This window comes from Peromyscus maniculatus, chromosome 1 (assembly GCF_049852395.1).
Source record: "Peromyscus maniculatus bairdii isolate BWxNUB_F1_BW_parent chromosome 1, HU_Pman_BW_mat_3.1, whole genome shotgun sequence".
Classification (NCBI taxonomy): Eukaryota; Metazoa; Chordata; class Mammalia; order Rodentia; family Cricetidae; genus Peromyscus; species Peromyscus maniculatus.
In genome coordinates this window covers 153971801-153995236 of record NC_134852.1, presented here as the reverse complement: position 1 = coordinate 153995236, position 23436 = coordinate 153971801, and the positions used below count along the sequence as shown (strand labels likewise).

Here is a 23436-nt window from a genome sequence, read left to right as displayed (position 1 = left end):
CCTCATGGGACATTTGGGTGTTACTGTTATAATGGCCATTTTCTATGATTTCTTTGAACCCAGAAAATACAAAGTATGTTGATTGGTAAATAAGAGCACCCATAAGCTTAGTGCTCAAGTTTTCTGTGTGAGGAAATCCCTTTTGAGGACACTGACTTGTTGGACCAGGCTGGCCCATGTGGAGCCCAGGTAGAGAATCCTTGCCTCCAAGAGTCAGCTCACTGGGCATAGTGACACACACCTTTAATACCAGCACTTGGGAGGCAGAAACCGGCAGATCTCTGTGAGTTCGAGGACAGCCTGATCTATATGGTGAGTTCTAGGACAGCCAGGACTACATAGTAAGACCCTGTCTTGAAGAAAGATGAGAGCAAGAGGAAAAAAAAGTCAGCTTCTCTGGGAATTTTCTTAAAACTGTTGTTAAAGCAAAAACAGCAAAAGTGAGATTGTTAAGTAGACATGATGTTAGGGGTGGTGATTGACAGAAGCACAACTCTGAAATTCACTCATTGAGTTTTCAGCCTACAGTGCATACCTTTGATCTCAGTACTTGGGAGGCAGAGCCAAGCGGATCTCTGAGTTCGGGGCCAGCCTGGTCTACAGAGCGAGATCCAGGACAGGCACCAACTATACAGAGAAACCCTGTCTCAGAAAACAAAACAAAAAATTCCAGCCTGCATTTCCGTCAGGCAGCACAAAGCACACTATCAAGTGCTGTGAACAGGAAAGGAGGATGGTGGCAGAGGGTGGATTTTAGATTAACTCCAACACATTGCTAGTCAAAGTCCAGATCATCTGTCAGGTGATGGTTAGCTTCATGGAGTATGCTAAGAACCCATGTCTCCTGTTTGGCCTGGTGAATCCCATCACCAGTCTGATGGTCTTATGTGTAGACCCTCATGAATGCATCATCCATGGGTGACAAGCTGCACCGCCAGCTGAGTTCCCTTCAGTGTGGATGTTAAGACATTGATTGTCATCGTAATATAAGTGTGTTGTCTTTTCTTCTTCTAGCCTCTGGAGATGGAGAGTCTCTGGTAAGATGTATTGTCTGAAGCCCTGCTTTTCTGTCAAGTATTTCCTGAATAAACACCTGCTCTTTCTGATCTATTCCTGCTCCTTTAGTTTCTGTAGTTAAAGTGAAGTCATTATACCTTGGGCCTGGGGAGGAATATTTGGTTTTTTATGCCTGTCCTTTAGTCCTCGCTAGAGACCCCAGTGCCCTTACCCTGAAATCCAGAAAAGTGACAGAGCTGCAGCCCATCTTCTCTGTTGCTTTGCGTTCATATTATTTCATAGTGTAATTTGAACATTGGCTTTAAGAACATTTGAAGTGGCTTTGAATGTGGTGACTATTGCCCAGCAGTGTAGATGATGTGAGGGCTGAAGGTAGGGGAGGGTGCGGAGCGTGTCTTTACCTCACTGAAATGAGTTAATGTATTGGTTTTTCCTCTCAGGATGAAGATTCCGAGTTCACCTTAGCCTCTGACTTTGAAATTGGGCACTTTTTCCGTGAGCGAATCGTGCCACGGGCTGTCCTCTACTTCACTGGGGAGGCCATAGAGGACGATGACAATGTATGTGGTCCAGGGGGGTATGAAATGCCCAAATTCCTGTATGTAGCTAGGCAGCTGATTAACTTAATTTAGCCTTAGTCTTAGTTGGGGTGTTTGTTGATGTGATGAAACATGACCAAAAGTAACGTGAGGAAGGAAGGGTTTGTTTCATCTTACAGCTTGTAATCTATCATCCAGGGAAATAAGGTTAGGAGCCTGGAGGCAGGAACTGATGCAGAGACCATAGGAGATTGCTGCTTAATTGGCTTGCTCGGCCTTATTTATACTCAACCGCCAGCCCAGGGGTGGTACCACATTTGGTGAGCTGGGCCCTCCCACATCGATCATTAATCAAGAAAATGTACCACTGACTTGGCCTCTAGGCACATCTCATGGAAGCATTTTCCCAGTTGAGAGTCCCTCTTCCCAAATGACTCTAGTTGCCCCTGTTTTAGTCACCAGCCAGCAACTCGTTGTCACCTCCCCATCCTTAACTCTTGCTTTGAGCAGCTTTCGGTACTGGAAAGTCCCTCATCATACAGCTCAGTGCTGCTCTGCTGGGCTGAGCTGGGCCTGCAACAACAGCGTGTGCCTCTCGGACACCTGGATGGAGGGAGCCATCACTGCTTCTGTAGCAGCAGCACCAAGCTTTGTGCTACCTTTAGCGTAGCAGGGTGCTTATAAGCTTGGTATTGGGGCTACATCATGGTTCTGGAAATTTAAGTTGTTTTCTGTTTCCCCTGCAGTTTGAAGAAGGCGAGGAAGGAGAAGAGGAGGTAAGGAAGAAGTTGTTTGTATGCAGTGTTCTCACCGAAGCCTTTTGTGGTTTTGACTTCTTTGCTTGAATTAGGAGGTCAAAAGGCCTTGCTCTGGTTTGGGTTGCCATTTTGAAACCTTTTGTTTTGTTTTGGTGCCCATCGATTTTGACCCTGTAGTTGCTTATAGAAATGTATCTTAGCTGGGTGGTGGTGGCACTCGCCTTTAATCCTAGCACTCAGGAGGCAGAGGCAGGAGGATTTTTGTGAGTTCGAGGCCAGCCCAGTCTACAGAGAAAGTTCAAGGACAGCCAGAGATACACAGAGAAACCTTGTCTCTGGGAGGGTGGGGGTCCTTTAGTAACCATTTAATAAGCAATATTTAAATTTTCAGAAGTGTTTCCAAATTATCTGTGAAAACAAAAAGATATGCAGAGTAGTTGTTAGTGACTGGCTTGAAAGCAGGTCTCTGCTGTGATTTGCTTGTGGAAAGTAAAAACCACAGGAAAGTGAGCCTCTGGATCAGACTATTTAGCTAAATCTGTCGAGGTCCCCCTCCCCTTCATTTTTGAAGAAATTTTCTAAGATTTAAAGAAAAATGCTCGTGTCTGCCCATATATGTCTACTTGCGTGCTGGGTATAGAAGTGTATTAGATCTGAAGCAAAACTGAATTCAGTTTCTACAAGGGCAGTTTGTGCTTTTACCACTCACTGAGTGTGTCTCTAGCCCTGGTTTCTTTTGTTAGAATTAGCTTGAGTTAGTTATGTAGAATAAGCTGTGTGTCACTTTTTACATGCTCGGTGGTGCCTTTGGTTGCATCCCTAGTTAGCACCCTTTACTTTTTTGTTTTTTTTAAATACAGGAATTGGAAGGTGATGAGGAGGGAGAAGAAGAGGACGATGCTGATGTTAACCCCAAGGTTAGTTTTTTGGGATTGTAGTACTGAGTCTACCAGTACTACACAGTGGGACTTTTCAAGCTGTGTCCATTTTGAGGCAGTGATGCTAGGAATACATATGTCCAAAAAATCTGCAGGTGAGGAAAGATACTTCATGTGCCTGAAGCATTCATTGGGTGTCGGATTCAACTAGGTGTTGATCAGCTCTGTGGACTTGAGCACGCACCTGCGGCTTCCAGCCCTTCCTTAGAGGAATGCTATAGCAAGAAGCCCCCGTGTTTGTAGAGGACCTGGCGGGGATTGTGTGCTGTAATAAAGAAGAGAACATTAGGTTGTGGTCAGAACTTGATATTCATATCTGCTGAGACGATTCAGAAACAGTGTCCTAGGCATCTGTATGTGTACATGCACACATGCCTTGTGATTGAGAACAGAACAGGAAGATTGGCCAAAGAAAACATAAAGAAAAAATGGACAAGCTCCTCTACCTATTTTATCTGTTGTTTGGGATTTTTCTCTGTGGCCTCAGGAGACTCTTGTAGGGGGCTGTGGGCACCTGATGACAGGATGCCCTGAGCTGCTCTAGCGCAGCTGTACCGTCTTGTGTTTTGACAGTGTGGGGTCTGTTGGAATGCACCCCTGCCTGGTGTCCCTGTGCTCTGCGTCTCTGACTGACTAGTGTCTGTCTGTTGTCCTTGTTTTCCCTGCGTGGAGTGTGTGCTAAAAGCTGCCATTGCAATGACTTGGTGCTGTGGCTGCTGTGCTGCAGGGCATGCATGCACACACTGTGAAGTTCCAGAGGGAAAAAATGAGAGATGGCTGCTGCCACAGTCACGAATGCTACTCCCCTCTAAGGATCTCCCTTGGGTCTCAGAGACTGTACTGGTGAGCCTGGGGAGGGGGTCCCTTTCATGTCCTGTGGGCACTGAATGACACAGTCACAGTGCAGTTGACAGGGACCAGGGCAGCTTGTCACGTGCACACCTGATCTTGGTGCACCTTGGCCTCTGTGCTGTGCTTGTCTCACTTAGCCTCCGGTGTGTCCCTTTTCTTTTTCCTGTTGTTTCCCTTCTGTCTCCTCACGTCCCTGTTTTTGAAGAGATCCTCTCACCTCGGTGATCGTGTGATTAGTGGGAAGCCCTTTGGACACCTGACCTCTTGCATTGTCTGGGTGTGGAGAGAAGCTACAAAAGCAGTAGAGGCAATGGGGCACAGCGGCGAGCTCTTGTCGCAGGAAGGCCAAGGGCTGGTCCTGCTGTCCTTGGGTCAAGATGTGGTTCTGTGGCGTCCTTTGCACCTTCCACAGTGAAGGGTTACTGGAATCTGCACACAAATTGCACAGAGAGTGTTGTCTGGGAGTTGTTTGTTGTAAGAGGGAATGAGGTGCTGATCTTGGGAAGGAATGCAGCTCTGCTGTGCTAAAGCTGCTCCTACCCCTACTGGAAGCCCTTTGTATCATGAGAATGTGGCTCTTGCCTCCTGTATAATTTTGTGCTTTTCATTTCTTTCATGCTGACAGTTCCTTTCAATTTTTTTCCCCATTTAGGTGTAATTTTTGTGTTAATCATTCATGCATTTCTAGGTAAGGTGGAATCTGTTCATACCTAACTTCCAAACTGCTGTCTACTTGATTCGTTGCATTGCTTTGATTTTTTTTTTTTTTTTGGGGACACAGAAAGGTGCAGTCCATCACAGTGTGCAGGAGCTGGGGTTCCTCCATGCCTTGTGAGCAGCACTTGTATGGGACTCCACAGCTAAATGAATGGGTAAAATCAGTAGAACAGTGAGGCTTAGCTCCTGTTTTCAGGGCCTGGTAGTTTTTGTTAACTAGTCGATGAGCTGTACTTTGAGGGGAGGGCATTGTCACTCGAACAAGAGGCTCTGGGGGTCAGCAATTGGCAGGATGGCACACAGCCCTGATCGGGGGGTACCTGTTGGCTGCATTGTGACAGGCTCAGACACCCTTTGGCTGTAGTTCGCCTGGGTTTGTGTAGGTCTGTTGGGTTTTACACTGTTCCAGACATTATTCAAACGAGTGAACAGATCAGGTCAGATTGACAGAGTCCCTGCCAGTGTGGGGACTATAAAGTCTTACCTCAAGATTGGTTGGAGGATGACAGAGCTAGTTGTGGACATGGTGTGAGGCACCTTTTCTTCCCTGGGTAGTCTGGAGAGCGTCCCTCATCCTTAGACAACTAGCAGGGAGGCGAGACCCTTGCGAGTGCAAGGGCTTCCCTGTGGGGAAGCTTTGCATGTGTATGCTGTGGTAGGAGAAGGAAGGCCAGGAAGAGTGGGAGGCATCACAAGAACTCAGCAGTCCCATCCCATGGATGGTAGGCCCCGCCTCTTGTTGTGAAGACAACAGTTTATAAGAAATTGTCCAGAATGATAGCATAGTCCTACAGAGCCTCGGCCTGTGGTCCTTGGTGGCCTTACTCTGGAGCCTTCTTCACTCCAACAGTTTGGTGCAGTTGACTCAGTGTTAAAGGGCCCCTGTTTATCAAGGCCATAGGAGCAGCAGACCGTAAGTACTGGCTCCCCTACCTTGAGAGGCAGGCTAGCATTGAGTGGCCAAATTGTCATTAAGATTTGTGATGTGGCAGATGTTACAGTTCATTTGCATTTTAGTTTCTGACTGTCACAGGCCGAAGCCAGTAAGTGTCCCATTTGCATAATCCACTTCAAAAGCTTGTTACCCCCCAGAGCACCAGTGTAACTGGTAGTAACAGACACTGCTGTCTACTGCCTGGCAGGGCCGGGGTCTGGAGCTGTAGTTAGTGTCCCTGTGTAAGCCTGCTGCCTCACTGCCCTGGCTTGCCGACAGCCTCCTCTGCTCCTTAGTAGGATTGTGTTCCCTAGTAGCTTCATCACCTACATTGCTGGGGTCTGTGTTTTGGATTTTACATCCTCAGTTTGGTTTTATTGGAGACAAAAATGTTAGGTTCTTGTGGTCAAAAATGCCACTTGATTTAAGTAACAGGATAAAGTGCAGGATGCCTGAGGCATCTGCAACAGTGGTGGGGAGGCACCCACTCCTCGCCTGCTGGTTTTCCACCTGCAATGCCTCTTGTTCCATTGCCTTTTTTATTTCCCTCTGTGGTGCGAGTGGACCCCAGCCCATGGAGCTCACACTCTTCCCATGTGTGCATTGTTTGCCTTCCTCTCTACTGTCCCTGCTATACTTGCCTGGGACACCCTGCTTCCCTGATGCTCTCCAGGTCTGTGGGTCAGTGATCTTGAGCACTGTGTTAATTGCCTCTAGATCTAGCCTTGGCTGTCTTCTGATAGTTCTTGCTTGATTCGCATCTGTATTGGGCTTTTCTAGAAAAATAATTGATAGAATGTGGTTTACAGTCTGTGATCCAACTATTTCAACAATGGCTATCTCCCAACGGCCGGTTAAAAAATCTGATCCCTTCTTTGGTCCACGGGCTGGATGTCTCAGCTGATCTTGTGTATATGTCAGAATCCCAAAGAAATTTGCTCTAAATTCAGTGAAGGAATAGATTTGTCAGAGTGAGGGCAAGCAGACAAAGAGCAAAAGCTTTCTTTTCCATGTCCTTTATATAAGTGTGGCCTATTAAGATGGGTCCTCCCACCTCAAACGATCCAGTCAAGGAAAATCCCTCGCAGGAGTGCCCAGCAGCTTGGGTTTGAGTTCATTCCAGATGTAGTCAAGTTGACAATTGAGAATAGCATAGCATCTCTGGGCTTGGGTTCCTTGTTGACTTATAAGGCCCCTGAGACACAGGTAGGGATGGGAGCCCCAACCTGGAGGGCATAGTAATATCCCTGTGTTCTTCTATCAGTTCAGAGGCTAAGAGATGGCTCAGCTGTTAAGAGCACTGGGTGCTCTTGCAGAGGACCTGGGTTCAATTCCCAGCACCCACACAGTAACTTATAACCATTTGTGATTCCAGTTATAGGGAATCTATTGCCTACCCTGATAAAGACATACAGACACACACATAAATAAATAATTTTTTTTAACTGAGAAAAAAGTAGAAGTCAAACCAGGCCAAGGTTCCCTCTTGCATGTTTTGGCGCTGTGTGTATATTTTTGCCCGTGAAATGTGATGTCTCAAGCGTGGACTGGGGGGAGGGGAGGTCTCATCTTACACCATAGATACTTCTGGTATTACCTTAAATGTTCACACAATGCAGGCTTTTCTTACTAGCTTGCCATAGCCATGCCAAGTAATAGTCAGAATTGCTTTTAATAAATTTATGTTATTGGGGCTGGAAAGATGGCTCAGCAGTAATGAGCACAGGCTGCTCTTCCAAAGGCACCTCACAATGGTCTATAACTCTAGCCTAGAGAATCTGACCACCCCCTCTTCTGACTTCTGCTGGCACAGGAACGTACATGGTACACAGACATGCATGCAGGCAAAACACCCATGCACATCATAAAATAAGAGTAATGGAACATAGTGGTGCGTATCTTTAATCTTAGCACTCGACACACATAGGCAGGCGAGTTCACAGCCATGCTGGTCTACACAGTGAGTTCTGGAACAGCCAGGACTACATAGTGAGACCCTGTCTCAAAACAAAAAAAAGTAATTTTTTTTTAAAGCACTTAAGAGACTGAGGCAGGCAGATCTCTGAGTTTGAGGGCAGCCAGAGCTGCGTACATAGTCCTGGTCTAAAAATAATTGATATTTGATGGGATGCTGAGGATAAAGCCCAGGACCTTAGTCGTGCCAGACAAATGCTCCACCACTGGGCTGCATCACTAGCTCTTCTTACTTGGAGACATGGTGAGTCTCAGTATGTGGATCAGGCTGGCCTCCAGCATAGCATTTCCCTGCCTTATCCTGGGATTACAGGCTTTTTTCACCATGCTCCACAGTCACAGTGATTATTAGTTGTAGCTCCCAGGGATTCTGGGTAGCAGATGAGTTGAGTACATGTCTTAGCTCTGAGGTAGCATTGAGGTCCTCATCTGTTCTCAGGCTTTCAGTGGCCTCCATACAAAGCTTCCTGGATCCTGAATGTTGTTTAACAGCACCAGATTTGTGTGTTAGGCTAGATTGAAGTCGCCTTGCTCCTCAGACAGGCATGATCTGGACTCCTGCTTTGTGAGACTGATGGACGTGACTCTTCATAGGAGCTGGCCCCTAGCCGTTTGCTTCTGCACCCTGAGCTACTGGAGTTGAATCTGTTATGGTGTTCTTCTCTGTCAGTGGAGAGAACTAGCTTGCTGGGAAGGACAGCCTTCCCTGCATGAATATCCAAGGACAGAGCTGCCCTTGGGAGAGGAGGTTGCTGGCAGAGGCAGGGTGGTCTGTACCAGCAGCAAAGCCTCTTGTGGCGTGGTTCATTTCTGTGGCCCCAAGCAGATCCTTGCCTAGCACATTCTGAGTTAGACTTTGTATTAGAACAGAAGAGCAAACTCCTGGGACTTTCCCTGGGGAGCAGGCTTGTTTTCATGTCAGCTCTTAAAGTCTGTTTGCAGGAGCCATCTTTTTGGTAAGAAGGAATGAGTTCCTTGAATCTTGGTTCTTGTGGGATGGGGAGACTTGTTGAGTGATACTGATTTTATTCTCTTCAAATCCTATCTTCTCCTTGCAGAAAGAACCCAGCCAGCCAGCGGAGTGCAAGCAGCAGTGAGAAGCAGCGACCCTGAAGGGCCGCCCTGTGGATGGCTGTCAGGACCCCAGGCCGCAGGCAGGGGCCCCAGTCCCTGCCAAAGCAGAATTTTGTTGACAGTGCTGTGACATCTAACCATTTCCAAGTGCATGATCCCTCTCCCCTTTCCCTTCTTACTTTGCTTAACTTGTACAGTGGAGACTGGGCTGCCGTTCAGAATAGATTTAGTTGTAGCACCTGCGCCTTGGTGCCTGAAGACCACATAGGGTAGGCTGGGGTTGTGCCTGGGATTGGCAGAGCCTGGTGACCTGTGCACGCGGCCCTCCCCTACTGAAGAGGCTCCATGGTTTCCAGCTACTGAACTTGGTGGGAAGCCGCTCCAGCTGCTGTACCCTAGTCATCTCCCAAGCACTGTAGAGGAGGCTGTGCTCGCCTTAGAGCTTTTCTTTTCTTTTTCTTTCTTTTTTTTTACCCCCTTGAGTTTTGGTTTCAGGGCTGCGTGGGTTGTGGCACACCTCTGAGGCCAGAGCTGTCTGGTTCACCCTTGTACTTATTTATTCACTTGTGCTTGGGGGCGGGGGGCTTTGAACTTCACTGTCCTCCTCCTCTCACTTATGAGACCATGTTGCTGACTTGACCGGGAGGATGTGATATCAAGTGGAGTGAGTGAGGTCTATGGAGGAAGCCCCGCTGCCTCCTGCCACTAGCTGCTCTGTGCCATGCAGACCACATGTTGTTGTCGCCTCTGGAGGGTGCCAGGCTGTAGCCAGGGGCCAAAGCCCTCCCTCACTAGGGATTGCTGGCCTGTAGAGCACAGCTTCAGCTTGCACTGTGCACACCAGGACCACACCTGGGTTTGGTGACCAGTTGGTGGTTGGTGTGTGTGACGTTTCTGAGTGTGTGGTTGTGGTCTTTGGCAGCCAGGACAGCCATGTCCACAGTGACCAGCCATATAGAGCGTGCTCAGCCTTACCCGATAACACATTTGTAACTGAATACGGTGTTTTCGATTTGTACAGAATAGTTAGAATATTCTATTAAAGTTGTGAAACACGAAGTGAGCACTGTTTTCCTGACCACCCACCTACCCTTTCTGACTGCCCACAACTGGCTGCACCCTGACGCAACTGAATGACTGCAGACTTCACACTTGGCTGATGGGGCTGTGAGAGCTCATTCTTAGAAGGGAGCTGTTTGATTGTGGAACCAGCCTGGGGCCCTGGGAGTATTTTGCTACTGTGGGAAAGGCTTAAGGAATGACCAGGGATGGGGGGGGGGGGTGTCTTGAGAGATGGCTCTGCAGAGCACTGGCTTCTCTTCCAGAGGAACAGAGTTCAATTCACAGAACCCACATGGTGGCTAACAACCATTTGTAACTCCAATTCCAGGGACTCCGATGCCCTTTTCTAGCTTTTGGGCACTGTGTGCATGTAGTGCACACAAGTCTACACGTCCACACACATTCATACAGTAAGATGAAACTTTTTGGGGTGTGTGTCAGGGGGGTGTTTCACGACAGGGTTTCTCTCTGTAAGCCCCGGCTGGCCTGGAAACTCTGATCCACCTGCCTCTGCCTCCCCAGTGCTAGGATTAAAGGCGTGCACTGCCATTGTCCAACTAAGATAAAACTTAAGAAAACAACTGAATCTGGGGCTGTGCCTTGTGGATCAGGATCCAGAAGAGATGTATACCTCAAAGAGAATTGTGTGAGGCTTTTATTTTAAGTTTAGTGGGGAGGGTGGCTGTGAGATAATGTTGCTGTAGACCTGGTTTATGGTAGCCTTTTCTGACTGAGCCTAATGGGCGAAGAGCTTATCCCAGGAATGCCTACTTTACGTGCTCAGTTAGTTACAGAAGTAGCTTATAACAGGTTATGGTGGCACACTTTGGAGGCAGAAGCAGGCAGATCTCTGAGTTCAAGGCCAACCTGGTCTACAAAGGGAGTTCAGGTTAGCCAGAGCTGTTACACAGAGAAACCCTGTCTTGAAAAAAAAAGTGACTTACTCTCCCTGCAAGTCCAGTGTCCCTGGCCTGCCTGCATGACTGCCCCGTCCTTTGCCACTTGAAAGCTACAGAAGGCAATAGGAGAATCAGGCTTGGAGGTGGACATACATAAGGTGCTGTGACCGTGGTGCACCCTTTCTTCATCCTGTGTCATTCCCCTAGGGAATCTATCTCGTCTGTGATGACAGTCCTGCATGCTGCCCCTTAATCCCAGCCTAGTGTGAGGGGAATCACTGAGCAAAGGCCACAATCTCCACCTGAGCCATTTAAATTCACTTATAAACGTGCATCTCACACACCATTAAAAGATAAGGTAACTGCACAGAATGGTGTGCTTGGGTAATTTCTAGATGTGTTAGCCTGGCAATCCAGCTGGTGTCACAGCTGCATGTATGGGTTGCTCCTTATTTACCATCCATGGGCAATAGGCCTCGATGAAGGAGTGCTGGCGAAGATCAACTGACAGTGTATGCAGCACTTTGCACCGGGGCTCCTCTACCCAAATGAGAGGTGAGTGCCCTTGGCACGTGTCCAACAGATCAGAAGTACAGAGGTGCCCAGTGTTTTGGCAGTTTTCAGGTGAGCCATGACAGTGCCACCCTTGGTGTGAGAGAACACAGCAGGAAGACAGCGGGGTGGGGCATGACCCAGAATAGAGCTAGTTTTTTTCCCCTTGAGATAGGGTTTCTCTGTAACAGTCGTGGCGGCCCTGAAACTTGATTTGTGGGCCCCACTGGGCTCACTGAGATCCACCTACCTCTCTACCTGTGCTGTGATTAAAGGCATGCACCGCCACCACCCAGCGAGGTAGGATTCTTTACTTTCTGGACATGGAAGTGTTCGGGGACCCACCTACTTGGGACTGGGTAATGGAGCTGGGCGACCTGTAGTCAGAGGTTCCATGCTGTTGCCTCCCCTCTGGGGTCACAGGATGTGCAACATGGTCCCTCAGCATTCAGCCCAAATCCCTGACTGGCCATTGCTAGGTGCTCAGACCCCAAGAAATGGGTCATCATTGACCCATTCTATAGATCGGGGGCAGCAGGCCTGCAGCTGTCCCTGAAGTATTCCAAATGAGGCATCTAAGCCTCTGGCCAAGGGATATGCCCTCTAGCTTCCTCCTGCACAGTCCATTTAGGCTGCTGGGGTCAGGGGCAGAGCCAGCACCCTGACAGCTCTGCTGCCAGCTGTCAGATCAGTGGCTGCATCTGTGTGGTTCACTTAACCATGGAAGGGTGGATGGCATCCAGCCACAGATGCCACTGAGATCCCACGCTAAAGGATCTTGTTGCCTGGCTAGTCTCACTAACCCACTGAAATGCCTAGCCCCAGCACCTCCCTGGATGGAGCTGGATGGTGCTACCCTGCCAGGGTTTACACTTGCCTCTGGTGGTGAGGATCAGGTGAGAATGTCATGGGGGAGTTAGCTCTGGCCTCCCTAGTTGGGTCAACTTAATACCACTGTTCCCAAATTGTTTGGCTATTGAGTCCTGGCTCGGGGCTGAGCTCCTAGTGGCTGCCCCCTCCAGTTCCAGCCTTGGCCAGCAGAAGGGCCAGGCTGTCAGAACAGTCTCCAGCATTGCCCCAGGCTTCCTACAGGCTCCTACACAATGTGAATAAGGATCTTGGCCCAGGCCTTCCTCTGCAGACAGAACCTACACATTCTTCCACCCTAAACTGGCCCTGACCCCACCTAGCCTGACAAGTGTCCCAGAACCATAGGGTTCATCTGACCTGCTTTCCAATGTACATAGAATCATTTTTTAAACATGGACCTTGAAGTGCCGACAGGAAGTCTCTGCTCAGGGCATAGGCCACTAACCTAGGGACAGTTCTTGGTCACCAATGGCTGAAGAATGAGGCCTGGGGACACCTGCCAAGTCCAAGTCACCTTCATGTGCCTGGGTAGAGCTTCTGTGCCAGCCAATTGCCTGGCCATGTTGATTCATCTCCCACAGGTGGAGACCGGATGTTGTTGTCCATGACAACCCAATATGTGTTGCATGGGGCAGATCACGCTCTCTGGTGCCTCAACGTCTCCAGTGTCAGCTAACTCACTTCCCAGGGCCCCAGTGTCTCAAACTCTGCCCCTGCCCACTCCAGCCTTTCCAGTCCAGCACTGGAGGACAGACAGCTGTCTGTCACCAGCCTTCAGCAGGTGGCATCAGGAAGCCTGAGGATTCCTTTGAGTCTCAACCTCAAGTTCTGACTAGACTGGCACCCCCAAACCTCATGTTCATCTGGGGAGTAGAGAGCAGGTGCCTTCTGTGGCTATTACATACTGAGACTTGAACAAGCCCCACCCCACTGGCCAACCATTCCCAGCTCTGTTGTGGTGTGGGGGAGGGGTCTGGTCCCTGGGCTTCATGAGCTCTCTAGCCAGGGCCATTCTGTGTAAGATGGGATACAGGACAGATATCTCAAGCTGGCCCCCAGGTATGCAGAGGTGGCAAGAGGGCCTTTGCATATAGAATCAGGTAAGAGGATGAGCCTGAGTCAACAGGTGGGCCTTTCCGCCGGCCTTTGCTGAAGTCCAGTGGCCTGCTGTGCTGACTGCCCCTCCAGGTACATCTCAGGATGGAGGCAACCATGAGCTTGATACCAGAGACATCATACACCTCCAAAACAGCAGCCCTGGGAAACACTGCTGGCTACTTCATCTGTGCGTGCCCCTGGGGGTGGTCATCCAGACTGCCCTTAGACCTTCTGGTCACATGACTCCGCAGTGTGCAAGCTTAAAACACACACAGTCCCACAAATATGGCAGGGCTTTGCTCCCTGCAGATTTCAGAGGATCTTTCCTTCTGCTCCCAGCCCTAAGGACCCCCAGTGTCCTTAGCTTGTGGCCCTGTCACTGATGCCTGCCCTCAGTCTTCACCTGGTCTCTTCCTCTCCATGTGTCTTAGAGGACACCAGGGATGACATTTCCGGCCACCTGGGAAACATCTCTAGCCAATGAGGTCAGGTTCTGGAGATTAGGAAGTGGACATGCCTTTGGTGGCTACCATTCAGCCAGGGAACACCCCATAAATATCAGGTGAGGGGAGGATAGAAGTATCCACAGAGACCCCAGTTTGGGAACATTTGAATAGTTCAAGTGAGATGATGTCTGCCATGATAGCGACGGCCCCAGATCCCTCTCAGCTCTGTTTCCATAGTGAGTTCATAGTGGCTCCTTCAGCTTTGACCGGATCCCCAGGGAGGGTAGAACTCATTAGACTCTGCTTCCCTCTTCTGTCAGGCCCATGGGTCCTCTCAGCTCCCCAGACCTGGCCAGCATGGGCCCATCTTACCAGCCCTCAGGCACCATGTCCACTTGTGAACTCCGAGAACAGCAAGTCTGTTCCACCCTGCTGGTGTGGCTCAGCACATCAAAGAGCTGAGTTTTGCTCTTGCAAACCATTGTGCCTGGCCCATACTTTTGGCTAAGGACTGTCTCAGATGAGCTTTTGACTGTCTTCAGAATCATCTTCTGAGTGCCCTGGCTGGTTCTGGCAGACATTTCCATGTGCTACATTGCAGGGCTGATGACCTCTGGTCCTCAGAGCGAGTTCCAGGACAGCTGAGGCTACCCAAAGAAACCCTGTCTTGGAGGGGGAAAAAAGGAAGGAAGGAAGGAAGGAAGGAAGGAAGGAAGGAAGGAAGGAAGGAAGGAAGGAAGGAAGGAAGGAAGGAAGGAAAAAGAAAGGATACTGTGGGTGGCAGCATTGGCCTGCGTTACCGGTACCTGCAGCTTCACATTCCAGCAAATGAGAACCAGGGACAGAGGACAGTTCTTGGGGAGGCTAAGGCCAGGACGACAGCAAAGACCTGAAACCTAGTAGGGCATGTAGACCAGCCTCTGACCCCACCCACCGCCCGGCTTCTTTCCTTGCTTAGACTAGCTGGGGAGAAGAGGAATCCAGGGCTGCCCTAACTCTTAGGTCCTAGACTAGGGGCTCTGTGGGCCCCACAGGTGGCATCAGATGCTTCCTCCAACCTCCTGCTGTGCACCCAAGGACTGCACTTGATGAGAGGCAAGCCTTAGACACCCTAGCAATCCTTGAAGAGGCGAGGGGAGAATCTTGCCATCCCCAAGCCTCAGTGAGTTCACTGCCCACAGAAAGAGAGTGGCATTCAGTCCCCGACACTCCAACAGGCTCCATGACACAGTTTCCTCATAGGCTGGCGGCTTCACCAAGCTGGTCGGGCAAGTGCCTTGTCACCACGAGGAGATGACCTCATTGGGTGAGTTTCAAAGAGGTGCCTCATTCCTCCCTCCCGGCTGAGCCAGAGCCTCACACAGCCCAGCTCCAGTGCCAAAGGGCCAGGCAGCTGGACAGGACAGAAGGTGTTCAGGCCAGAAGTTTGGGCACATATAACCCACTCTGGCCTGCCTGGGAGGGCAGATCCTTTGGCTCAAGTTGTGCCAATCCAGATTCTGCCCCAATAAATATTAGTAAACTTGGCCAGGAGTGATGCTGACTGATGGGGGAAGCTTAGCCCCCTACACTGCGCTCCTCCCCACCACCTCGTCTGAGAAATCCTAACCCAGCCCCTTCCCACACCAAGTTAAGGGGCTGTTTCTTGATTCCAGGCACTGGAATGCAATAGAGCCAGGCTTCTTTTTTTTTTTTTTTTAAATCACATTTCTTTGTTTATTGATTGATTGATGTGTGTGTGTGTGTGTGTGTGTGTGTGTGTGTGTGTGTGTGTGTGTGTGTACATGTGGAAATCACAGGACAATGGTGGGAATCAGTCTCCTCCTTTTACCACGTGAGTCCTGGGAATCTGCAGGTTGTCGGGTTTGATGGCAGGTCCTTTGACTTTTTTAACCATCTCACCAGCTCCCTCCCCACTTTTAAAAACAGACTCTTTTTCCAGGCATGGTGGCACACACCTTAAATCTCAGCAACCAGGGGCAGAGGTAGGCAGATCTCTGAGTTCAAGGCAAACCTGGCCTAATAGCCAGTTCCAGGCCAGTCAGGGCTACACAGTGGGGACCCTGTTTCAAAAATAAATAATAGGGGGCAGGAGAGATGGCCCAATGGTTAAGAGTACTGGTTATTCTCATAGAGGACCCAGTTTCTATTCCCAGTACCCATATGGTGGATCACAGTTCCAGGGGATCTGGCATCCTCTTCTGGCCTCTGTGGGTACTGCATGCATGTGGCACACAGACATACCTTCAAGCTAAGCACCTGTATACATAAAAATAAATAAATAAACAAATAAATAAGGGGGGCTAGAGAGATGGCTCATCGGTTAAGAACACTGGCTGTTCTTCCAGAGGTCCTGAGTTCAATTCCCAGCAACCACATGGTGGTTCACAACCATCTGTAAGGAGATCTGGTACCCTCTTCTGGCCTGCAAGGATACATGCAGACATTACACTGTAAAATAAATAAATAAATAAATAAATAAATAAATATTTTTTTAAAAAGGAAAAGGGGTTGGGGATTTAACTCAGCGGTAGAGTGCTTGCCTAGCAAGCACAAGGTCCTGGGTTCGGTCCTCAGCTCTGAAAAATATAAGGAAAAAATAAGATTTAATTGTATTTCTGTGTATGTATATTCTTGTGAATGGATGCTATGTGTAAGATTTAATTGTATTTCTGTGTATGTATGTATATTCATGTGAATGGATGCTTTGTGTATGCAGTACCTATGGAGGCCTGAAGAGGACATCTGATTCCCCAGGCATTACAAGCAGTTGTAAGCAGCCTGCTAGGGGTGCTGAGAACCAAATCCCTGGGTTCTCTGAATAGCTGCCAACGCTCTTAACTGCTGAGCCATTTCTTCCTCCTTTAACTAGACATTTTGTGTATGACTCCTGTGGACTGCTATGGGACACTAGTTGAATCACATCACCTCTCTGAATGCCTCTCCCCACCCCCACTTGCCACCTTGTGGTGTAATCGTAATGGGAAGGAGAGGACACCAGTTTGAGCATGGAGCGGGACCACACTTGACTCTCCTTGGGTGTGAGCTGACCTAGAGCTCAGGTGGAACATCCCACCCAGGGGCACAGCCCAATCCACACCCAGGCTCATCGTTTCAGGAAACTGGCACCTGGTCTTGGCACTAGGGTTGCTCTTGGCTGTCAGGAGCCTGAGTGATGTAATACAGTTGGTAGAATGCTTGTGCAGCATGCCCGAGACATTGGGTTCAATCTGAAGTACTGCGTAGGGACAGGAGTGATGGTGTGTACCTGCAATCCTAGCACTTGACGACTGGAAGAAGGCTGGAGGCTCAGTTGAAGGTTATGCTTCCTGAGTTACAGGCCAACCTGGGCTACATGAGACCCTGTTTTTAAAAAAAAGGGTGGCAGGGTCTGAGGTATATCTCAATAGAAGGTAGCGCTCTTGACTGGCTCACAAAGCCAATGGTCTGATGTCCAACACCACATAATCAATTAACTAATTAACTGAATTAATTTTAAAGGTTCTTTAAAAATATTTATTTTGATTCTATGTGGTACGAGTGCTTGCATATACATCTGTGCACCACATTCATGCAGTACCTGAAGAGGCCAGAAGAGGGTGCCAGATCCCCTAGAACGGGAGTTAAAAATGGTTGGGCGCCAGCTGCCATGTAGATATTGGGAACCAAACCAGGCACCTCTGCAAAAGCAGACTGTGCACTTAACCCTGACCCATCTCTCCAGCCCTTAATTAAAAAAATGTTCAAAAAGAAATTATATAAAAGGGGCTGGGGGGGGGGGCTGCAAGACAGCTCCGCAAATAAAAGCAGCTGCTATGCATGTCTGATGACCTGAGTTTGGGAACAAACTCCTGAAACTTGTCCCTTTACCTCCATGCACTGTGGCACAGGCACACCTGCGCGCACACACAGACAATTGTAGATGAAGAAACAATTAGAAGCGGGTGCTGGGGACTGGAGCTCAGTTAGCAGAGCACTTGCCTAGCCTGATCAAAGCCCCGGGTTTGATCTGCACTGTATAAACCCAGGAGTGGTCCTGAACACCTGTAACACCAAACAGCCCTTGACAAGTGGAGGCAGGGGGATCAAAGGTTTAGGCTTGTCCTCTGCTACACAACAAGTTCAAAGCCCGCCTGAACTGCATGAGACCCTGTCTCAACATACAACAAGACATCCTGGGGTCCCAGGCCTCTCACTTGGGCTCGTGAGTCAGAGCTTGCTTCCCCCGGATGCCTGCCCCAACAACCTGAGAAACAGAAACAGGCACCTCAGTCCCCTTACTCAGGGGACTCAGATGGCCTCTGGGGGCTGGGGACGGAACCTTCCCGGCAGTGTAACCCTGACATAACTTTGCTCTTTCTGAGTATCGGTGTTGGGCAGGTGCTCCCGAGGATGTCACTAAGAAAGTCTGTACCTAGCCAAGAACAAGTCCGAGGTACCAACTCAGTTCTTATTGACTCAGCCATGCTAGAGCCCAGGATATCTATCAGCTGTCGGGTGACCAGCTAAGGGATGTCTGTTGACAGAGGGTCTATCGTTGCTGGTCGGCTCTACTCACCTGGATACCAGTTCACCAGAAGCTGTCACAGCCCACACCCAGTCTTGACTTTGTCTGAGGGGCCTGGATGGTTTGGACAGGAAGCCCTCGAGAGGATGCCGGGCACAGGGTTTTCTGTGTCCTGTGCCAAGCCTCCCAGTTCCCTTCCTCCACTTCTTTCTCCACGGCAGGACCCTGTCCACTAGGTCATCCCCAACTTCCAGAGAACAGCAGGGCTTCTGGGTAAAGAGAGGAGTTGGGTGGCTGGATTCCAGCCTCGATCATCTGCCCCTGCCCTGGTCTTGAAGTGCTCACCCTCCTCCCCTGCCCTGGGGCCGTGCAGGCCCTGAGTCCCTTGAACTTCTTTCTTCTCCAGTGACACGGGTTAGAATATTCTGTTTGGCCGGGCGGTGGTGGCGTACGCCTTTAATCCCAGCACTCGGGAGGCAGAGGCAGGCGGATCTCTGTGAGTTCGAGGCCAGCCTGGGCTACCAAGTGAGTCCCAGGAAAGGCGCAAAGCTACACAGAGAAACCCTGTCTTGAAAAACCAAAAAAAAAAAAAAAAAAAAGAATATTCTGTTTGGATTTCTGGGGATGGTGGTGGAAGCTGGGCACACAGTGCCTAGTACTTGGATAGCAAAAGGCCCTCCATGTTCTTTGGGGGACCGTTCCAAGGTCCCCATAAGTGCCAGATCCCTGCCCCTATTCTCACACTACCATCGGCCAGCAGTGCTTCTGCCGAGCAGGGGCTCGCTCCCTCCTGCCTCCCCAGCTCTCAGTCCGGCAAGCACCGCTTGAACAGCACCAAATGTCTGCGAGGCCTGGAGCAAGAGCTCCACCGAGCAGCGTGGAGCATGGAGAACAGAGCGTGATGGGAACGGGGATCCAGGGCGGCTGTTAGTTCCTTTCCTAACTTCCACTTTCCAGAGTGGCCTCTTTCATGGCTGCCGCTTCACCTACTGGAAGCACCAGCAGAGGCAGCTCAGGCCGCCACGTGGCTAAGCAGCCTGGAGAAGGGACACCAGGGAGAGCGGTCGCCCGCCCTCTGGGAGTGCTTTCAACCTGACGTTGGCTAGTCAGCTGGAATTCCTTCAGTGTGGACTCACTGCCTATCTTATCCAAGGGTCCCAAGAGCACGCTCCCATCCACCTTCTGGATTGCTCTTATCTGAGCAGGCAGGGCTGGCCGACTGCCTACCTGTTTTTGTATTGTTGCTCTTCTTCCACAGGTATGCTGGACCCTCCTGTTCTTCCACACACCCCTGAGGGCCCTGGGCAGAGCTTGTAAAGCTCGTTTTTCCTCAGGGACCTTGAAAGGCAGGGTTCTGTGTGAGCGCGCGCGCGCGCACGGGGCCGGGGAGGGGGGTGTTTTGGGGAAGGGGCTTGTGGAACCCACAGTGAAAGTCAGTGAGTGGCTCCAGGATTTCTTGGTCATTTTTCAATTTAAAAAGATTTTTATTTTACACTACTTTGATCTCTCTGTGTGTGCGCATTCATGCACAAAAGTCACAGGGCAATTTGAGGGGCTCAGGTTCTCTTCTTCCATCATAGTGATACCAGGGATTAAACTCAAGCCATCAAGGTTGAGAGCAACTGTCTCTAACTACCGAACCATTTTTCCAGCCCTCTCTTTTTGTTTTTATATTAATATTTTAACTTTTTGTTGTTGTTGTTTGAGACAGGGTTTCTCTGTGTAGCTCTCTGGCTGTCCTGGAACTCACTCTGTAGACCAGGCTGGCCTCGAACTCACAGAGATCCTCCTGCCTCTGCCTCCCTGAGTGCTGGGACTAAAGGCATGTGCCCCCACCGCCCAGTTTATATTTAAAAAGTTTTTTTTCATTCATTTTATGTGTTTGAGTGTATTGCCCACACACATGCATGTGCACGTGGGTCAGAAGAGGACGTCCCATGGGGTTGTGGATGTCAGCCACCCTGAGGATGTTGGGAACCCAACCCAAGTCCTCTGGAAAAGCAAGCATTCTTAACCCCTGAGCCCACTGGGCCACTACCAAATTTCTTTTTATTTTTAAGATTTATTTTTATTTTAATGTATATGTTTTTGTGTGTTGGGGGGCAGGAGAGGGCAACATGTTTCCCTGGGGCTGGGTGGATGGTTGTGAGCCACCCAACTGGAAGCAGGAACCAAATTTAGATCCTCTGAAAGAGCAGCAAACACTCTTAACTGCTTAGCCATCTCTTCGCCCCCCCCCCTTTTTTTTTTTTGCTATGCGGCTCTGGTTAGTCTTGAATTCACTATAAAACTCAGACTGACCTAGATTGGCCGTTCTTGCCTCAGCCTCCTCATTGTGGGATATACCTGCCTCAGAATCACGCCAGGTCACGGAACTGGACTTTTAGGCTGGCTGTCAGTCTTAATTTTAGTTGTTTAAATGGAGGGGCCTGCGTTTTCACTGGGAGCCAGCCGGCCTAGACGCAGGTTGTCTAGTTCTCCGATAGCCAGGGGTTTTTCCTTGCACACACACCCCGCCCCTCCCCCGCCCCGCTCCCTACCCCATCCCAGCACCCCTGCCTCCCATCCCATACCTGTGGGGGACTCTCTGGGGTCCCTCGTCCAGCTCCTCCCCCATCCCTGGGAATCTTGGAGGAGCAGCGTCCGCTTCCTGCTGCTATTAAACCTTTAAAAGCAGATGATAAATAAAACCGTGCACTGAAAGGCGATGACTCAGCCGCCCCCGCCACCCCTGTCCCCTAGGTCGGTCCCCACATTCTCCAAGCTAGCTTTGTTAGCCACCCCCCCACCCCCCGAACTTCCTGCAAGTCGGGGTTGTAGGGTCGCAGCCCGAGGTGTTTCTTGCTCAGGTTGGGGCACACAAGGGCCCCAGAAAGGAGGCAGGCCTCTCTGTTCACATGGTTGAGCATTGCGGGGTTCTGTTCCCCCTTCTCCCTTCCGCACTGCCTAACTTAAAACCTAATAAAGGTCATCGTCCCATTTTACAGAAGGGAAAAGAAACTCAGAGAACTCCTTCGAGGCACAACTCCGGGGAGCAATATGAGTAATAAAGCCCGTTGGGGCAGGGCCACTTCCCAAGACGATCTAGTGGGTGGCCTTTGGATGCACGCCCAAGCGGGGAGGAGACGGCTGCCGGAGCTAGGAAAGAACCCGTGGGTCCGTGACTCTCGTGAACCAGGAGCTCTGGGTCTCTCAGTGAGTGGGATTCTGGGCACTGTGGTCCCGTCTAGGGGTTGGGGTGCTCCCTAGGTCTTTCCCGCCTGTGAGTTGCGAGCAGGGGCCGAGGCCGCGCATTCCTAAGCAGGCCGGGCCGGCACCCGGGAGGGGAGGGGAGGGGACCGCGAGTCACTCCAACAGGCAGCTGGGACGTTGGGGCTGGAGGGAAAGCTCTGGGGCCCGTCAGAGAGGCGCCGAGCAGCCCCCCTACCCCCACCCCCTTCAGCCTCCGATAAGCTGCAGCCCCAGGCAGTGGGTAAGGGGCAGCCAGGAGCGGTCGGTGGGGGGCAGCCCCGGGAGCTTGCCTGGGTAGGAGAGTGCCCAGCTGCGGGGCGTGGCTGGGACGTGGGGCGGAGTCCTTATAAGGCCCATGCCGCGGCGGGCCGGCCGCAGAACGAGCTCGTTTGATACATCCATCCTTTCCCAATGGCTTCGAAACTCACGACGACCCCCGGCGAGATTCTTCGCGAGGGGCAGCTGGAGAAGCGAAGCGACAGCCTGTTGCAGCTCTGGAAGAAGAAGCGCGGCGTGCTCACCGACGACCGCCTGCGCCTCTTCTCCCGGTCCAGCGAGCGAGCTAAGGAGCTGCGCTTCCACTCCATCCTCAAGGTGGACTGCGTGGAGCACACCCGCAAGCATGTGTACTTCACCATCGTCACCATTGACTATAAGGAGATCGACTTCCGCTGCACCGAAGAGAGCTGCTGGAACGCGTTCATCACCCTGGCGTTGATCGAGTACCAGAACCGTCGGGCGTTGGAAGGCTTCCGCCGCCACCGTCTCCTGCCCATCGCGTATGAAGAGCAGGAGGAGTCCGAAGAGCCGCGCTCCCCGAGTCCGTGGTGAGTGCCGCCTTCGTCCGCACTGGTGAGTACAGGGTATGGGGGTGTGTAGATGGGGGTCATGCCGCCCACTGGGGGAAAACTTAGATTCCGAAAGCTACGGAGGAGCGTACGGGGAGCCTAGCTCCTTGGAGACGCTTTGGAGAGGGGACCTGGGACGCAAGGCGGGAATCTCTCGCCCCTCTTGGAGGCTTATAGGCTGCACCCCGACCTGCTCTAGGACAGCTCCTGACTCAGTCCTCTTCCCACAGAGACCAGTCGAGCCGGGAACCAGCCCACGCGGCCGCGTCAAACAGGATCCCAGGAGCCCAGGAGATGCCCCGGGCGACGCGGCTACTGCTCTTCGCCGAAGATTTTCCCGTGCTTGCTGAGCCTCGCCCCGCTGTGCGGGTGCGCTAACTTATTGGACTGTATTTATCTTGATGGTCTTCAACTGTCAACCCACCGTTCCGTTTTAATATTTTTTTATACAGTATTTTCATTCCAAATAAACATTGCCATTTATCTTTTTTAACTTGTGTGGTCCGTATAGTTCCTGCTGGGGTATGTGTGTGGAAGGGCGGGAGTGAAAGGGTCTCCCATCCAATATCATTCCCTCTCCGCGTCCCAGGAACCATTCAAACTGCCTTTGAATGAACTGTCACCTGCCAGTGGGGTTCACAGCTTCTGCAGGTCAGGAAGTACTCTGGGTGTGGCTTGGCTACCTTTTGCTCCTGGGTGTGGCTTGGGAAGGATAGGGCTGGTGGCCATGCTTGCTCAGAGTTCACTCACTAACCGGCACCTCCTGGACACCTGAGCAGTTGCTCTGTCCGCTGAGGTGGCTGCCTCCATTGTCCCCTCCCACCCGTATACCATCTGTCGGGATGGTTGACTGTTGGCGCCTCCACAACCCCCGTCACTGGGCCACAGAGCCTTGACAGTCCAGCTACCAGCCCTCCCGTCCAGCGTCCAGCAACAGGGCTAGCCCACGGTGTGCGTGTCTTTTGTCACAACGGGAAGCAGGCCTGGCTGTCTCCAGTGCTGGAGCAGCAGGGCCCAGAGCTGTGGTGTTGGTATGAAGCCTGGGAGCTCATCAGACACCTGTCCTACTTCTACGCCACTCCCTGAGTCATCTGCCAGGTGTCAACTCCGACCCCCCACC

General features: G+C 50.8%; 2 protein-coding genes across 8 annotated transcripts in view; both read left to right on the top strand.

Moving 5' to 3' along the window:
* The window catches only part of Nap1l4 (nucleosome assembly protein 1 like 4), a 34851-nt gene extending 24989 nt beyond the window's left edge, over positions 1 to 9862 (top strand). For 3 of the 6 annotated variants that reach the window (XM_006977307.4, XM_076555749.1, XM_042257911.2), the window contains exons 11-15: positions 1015 to 1037; positions 1458 to 1577; positions 2303 to 2332; positions 3175 to 3231; positions 8788 to 9862. In XM_006977307.4, the coding sequence (XP_006977369.1) occupies positions 1015 to 1037; positions 1458 to 1577; positions 2303 to 2332; positions 3175 to 3231; positions 8788 to 8826 (269 nt within the window). In that variant the 3' untranslated portion in view covers positions 8827 to 9862. Of the gene's footprint in view, positions 1 to 1014; positions 1038 to 1457; positions 1578 to 2302; positions 2333 to 3174; positions 3232 to 4756; positions 4793 to 8787 lie in introns of those variants that run through there. The other 3 variants (XM_076555754.1, XM_076555761.1, XM_076555756.1) reach the window with 1 other exon arrangement.
* An 11727-nt stretch (positions 9863 to 21589) lies between these two features.
* Positions 21590 to 22809, top strand: Phlda2 (pleckstrin homology like domain family A member 2). Of its 2 annotated transcripts, none has more exons than XM_076555740.1 (2): positions 21590 to 22295; positions 22547 to 22809. In XM_076555740.1, coding segments are annotated over exons 1-2 (417 nt in total). In that variant the 5' UTR covers positions 21590 to 21879; the 3' UTR covers positions 22548 to 22809. The 2 variants fall into 2 exon arrangements, with proteins under 2 accessions (XP_076411855.1, XP_006977416.2); XM_006977354.4 differs by having other exon boundaries at positions 21727 to 22320.
* Positions 22810 to 23436: the final 627 nt, after the last annotated feature.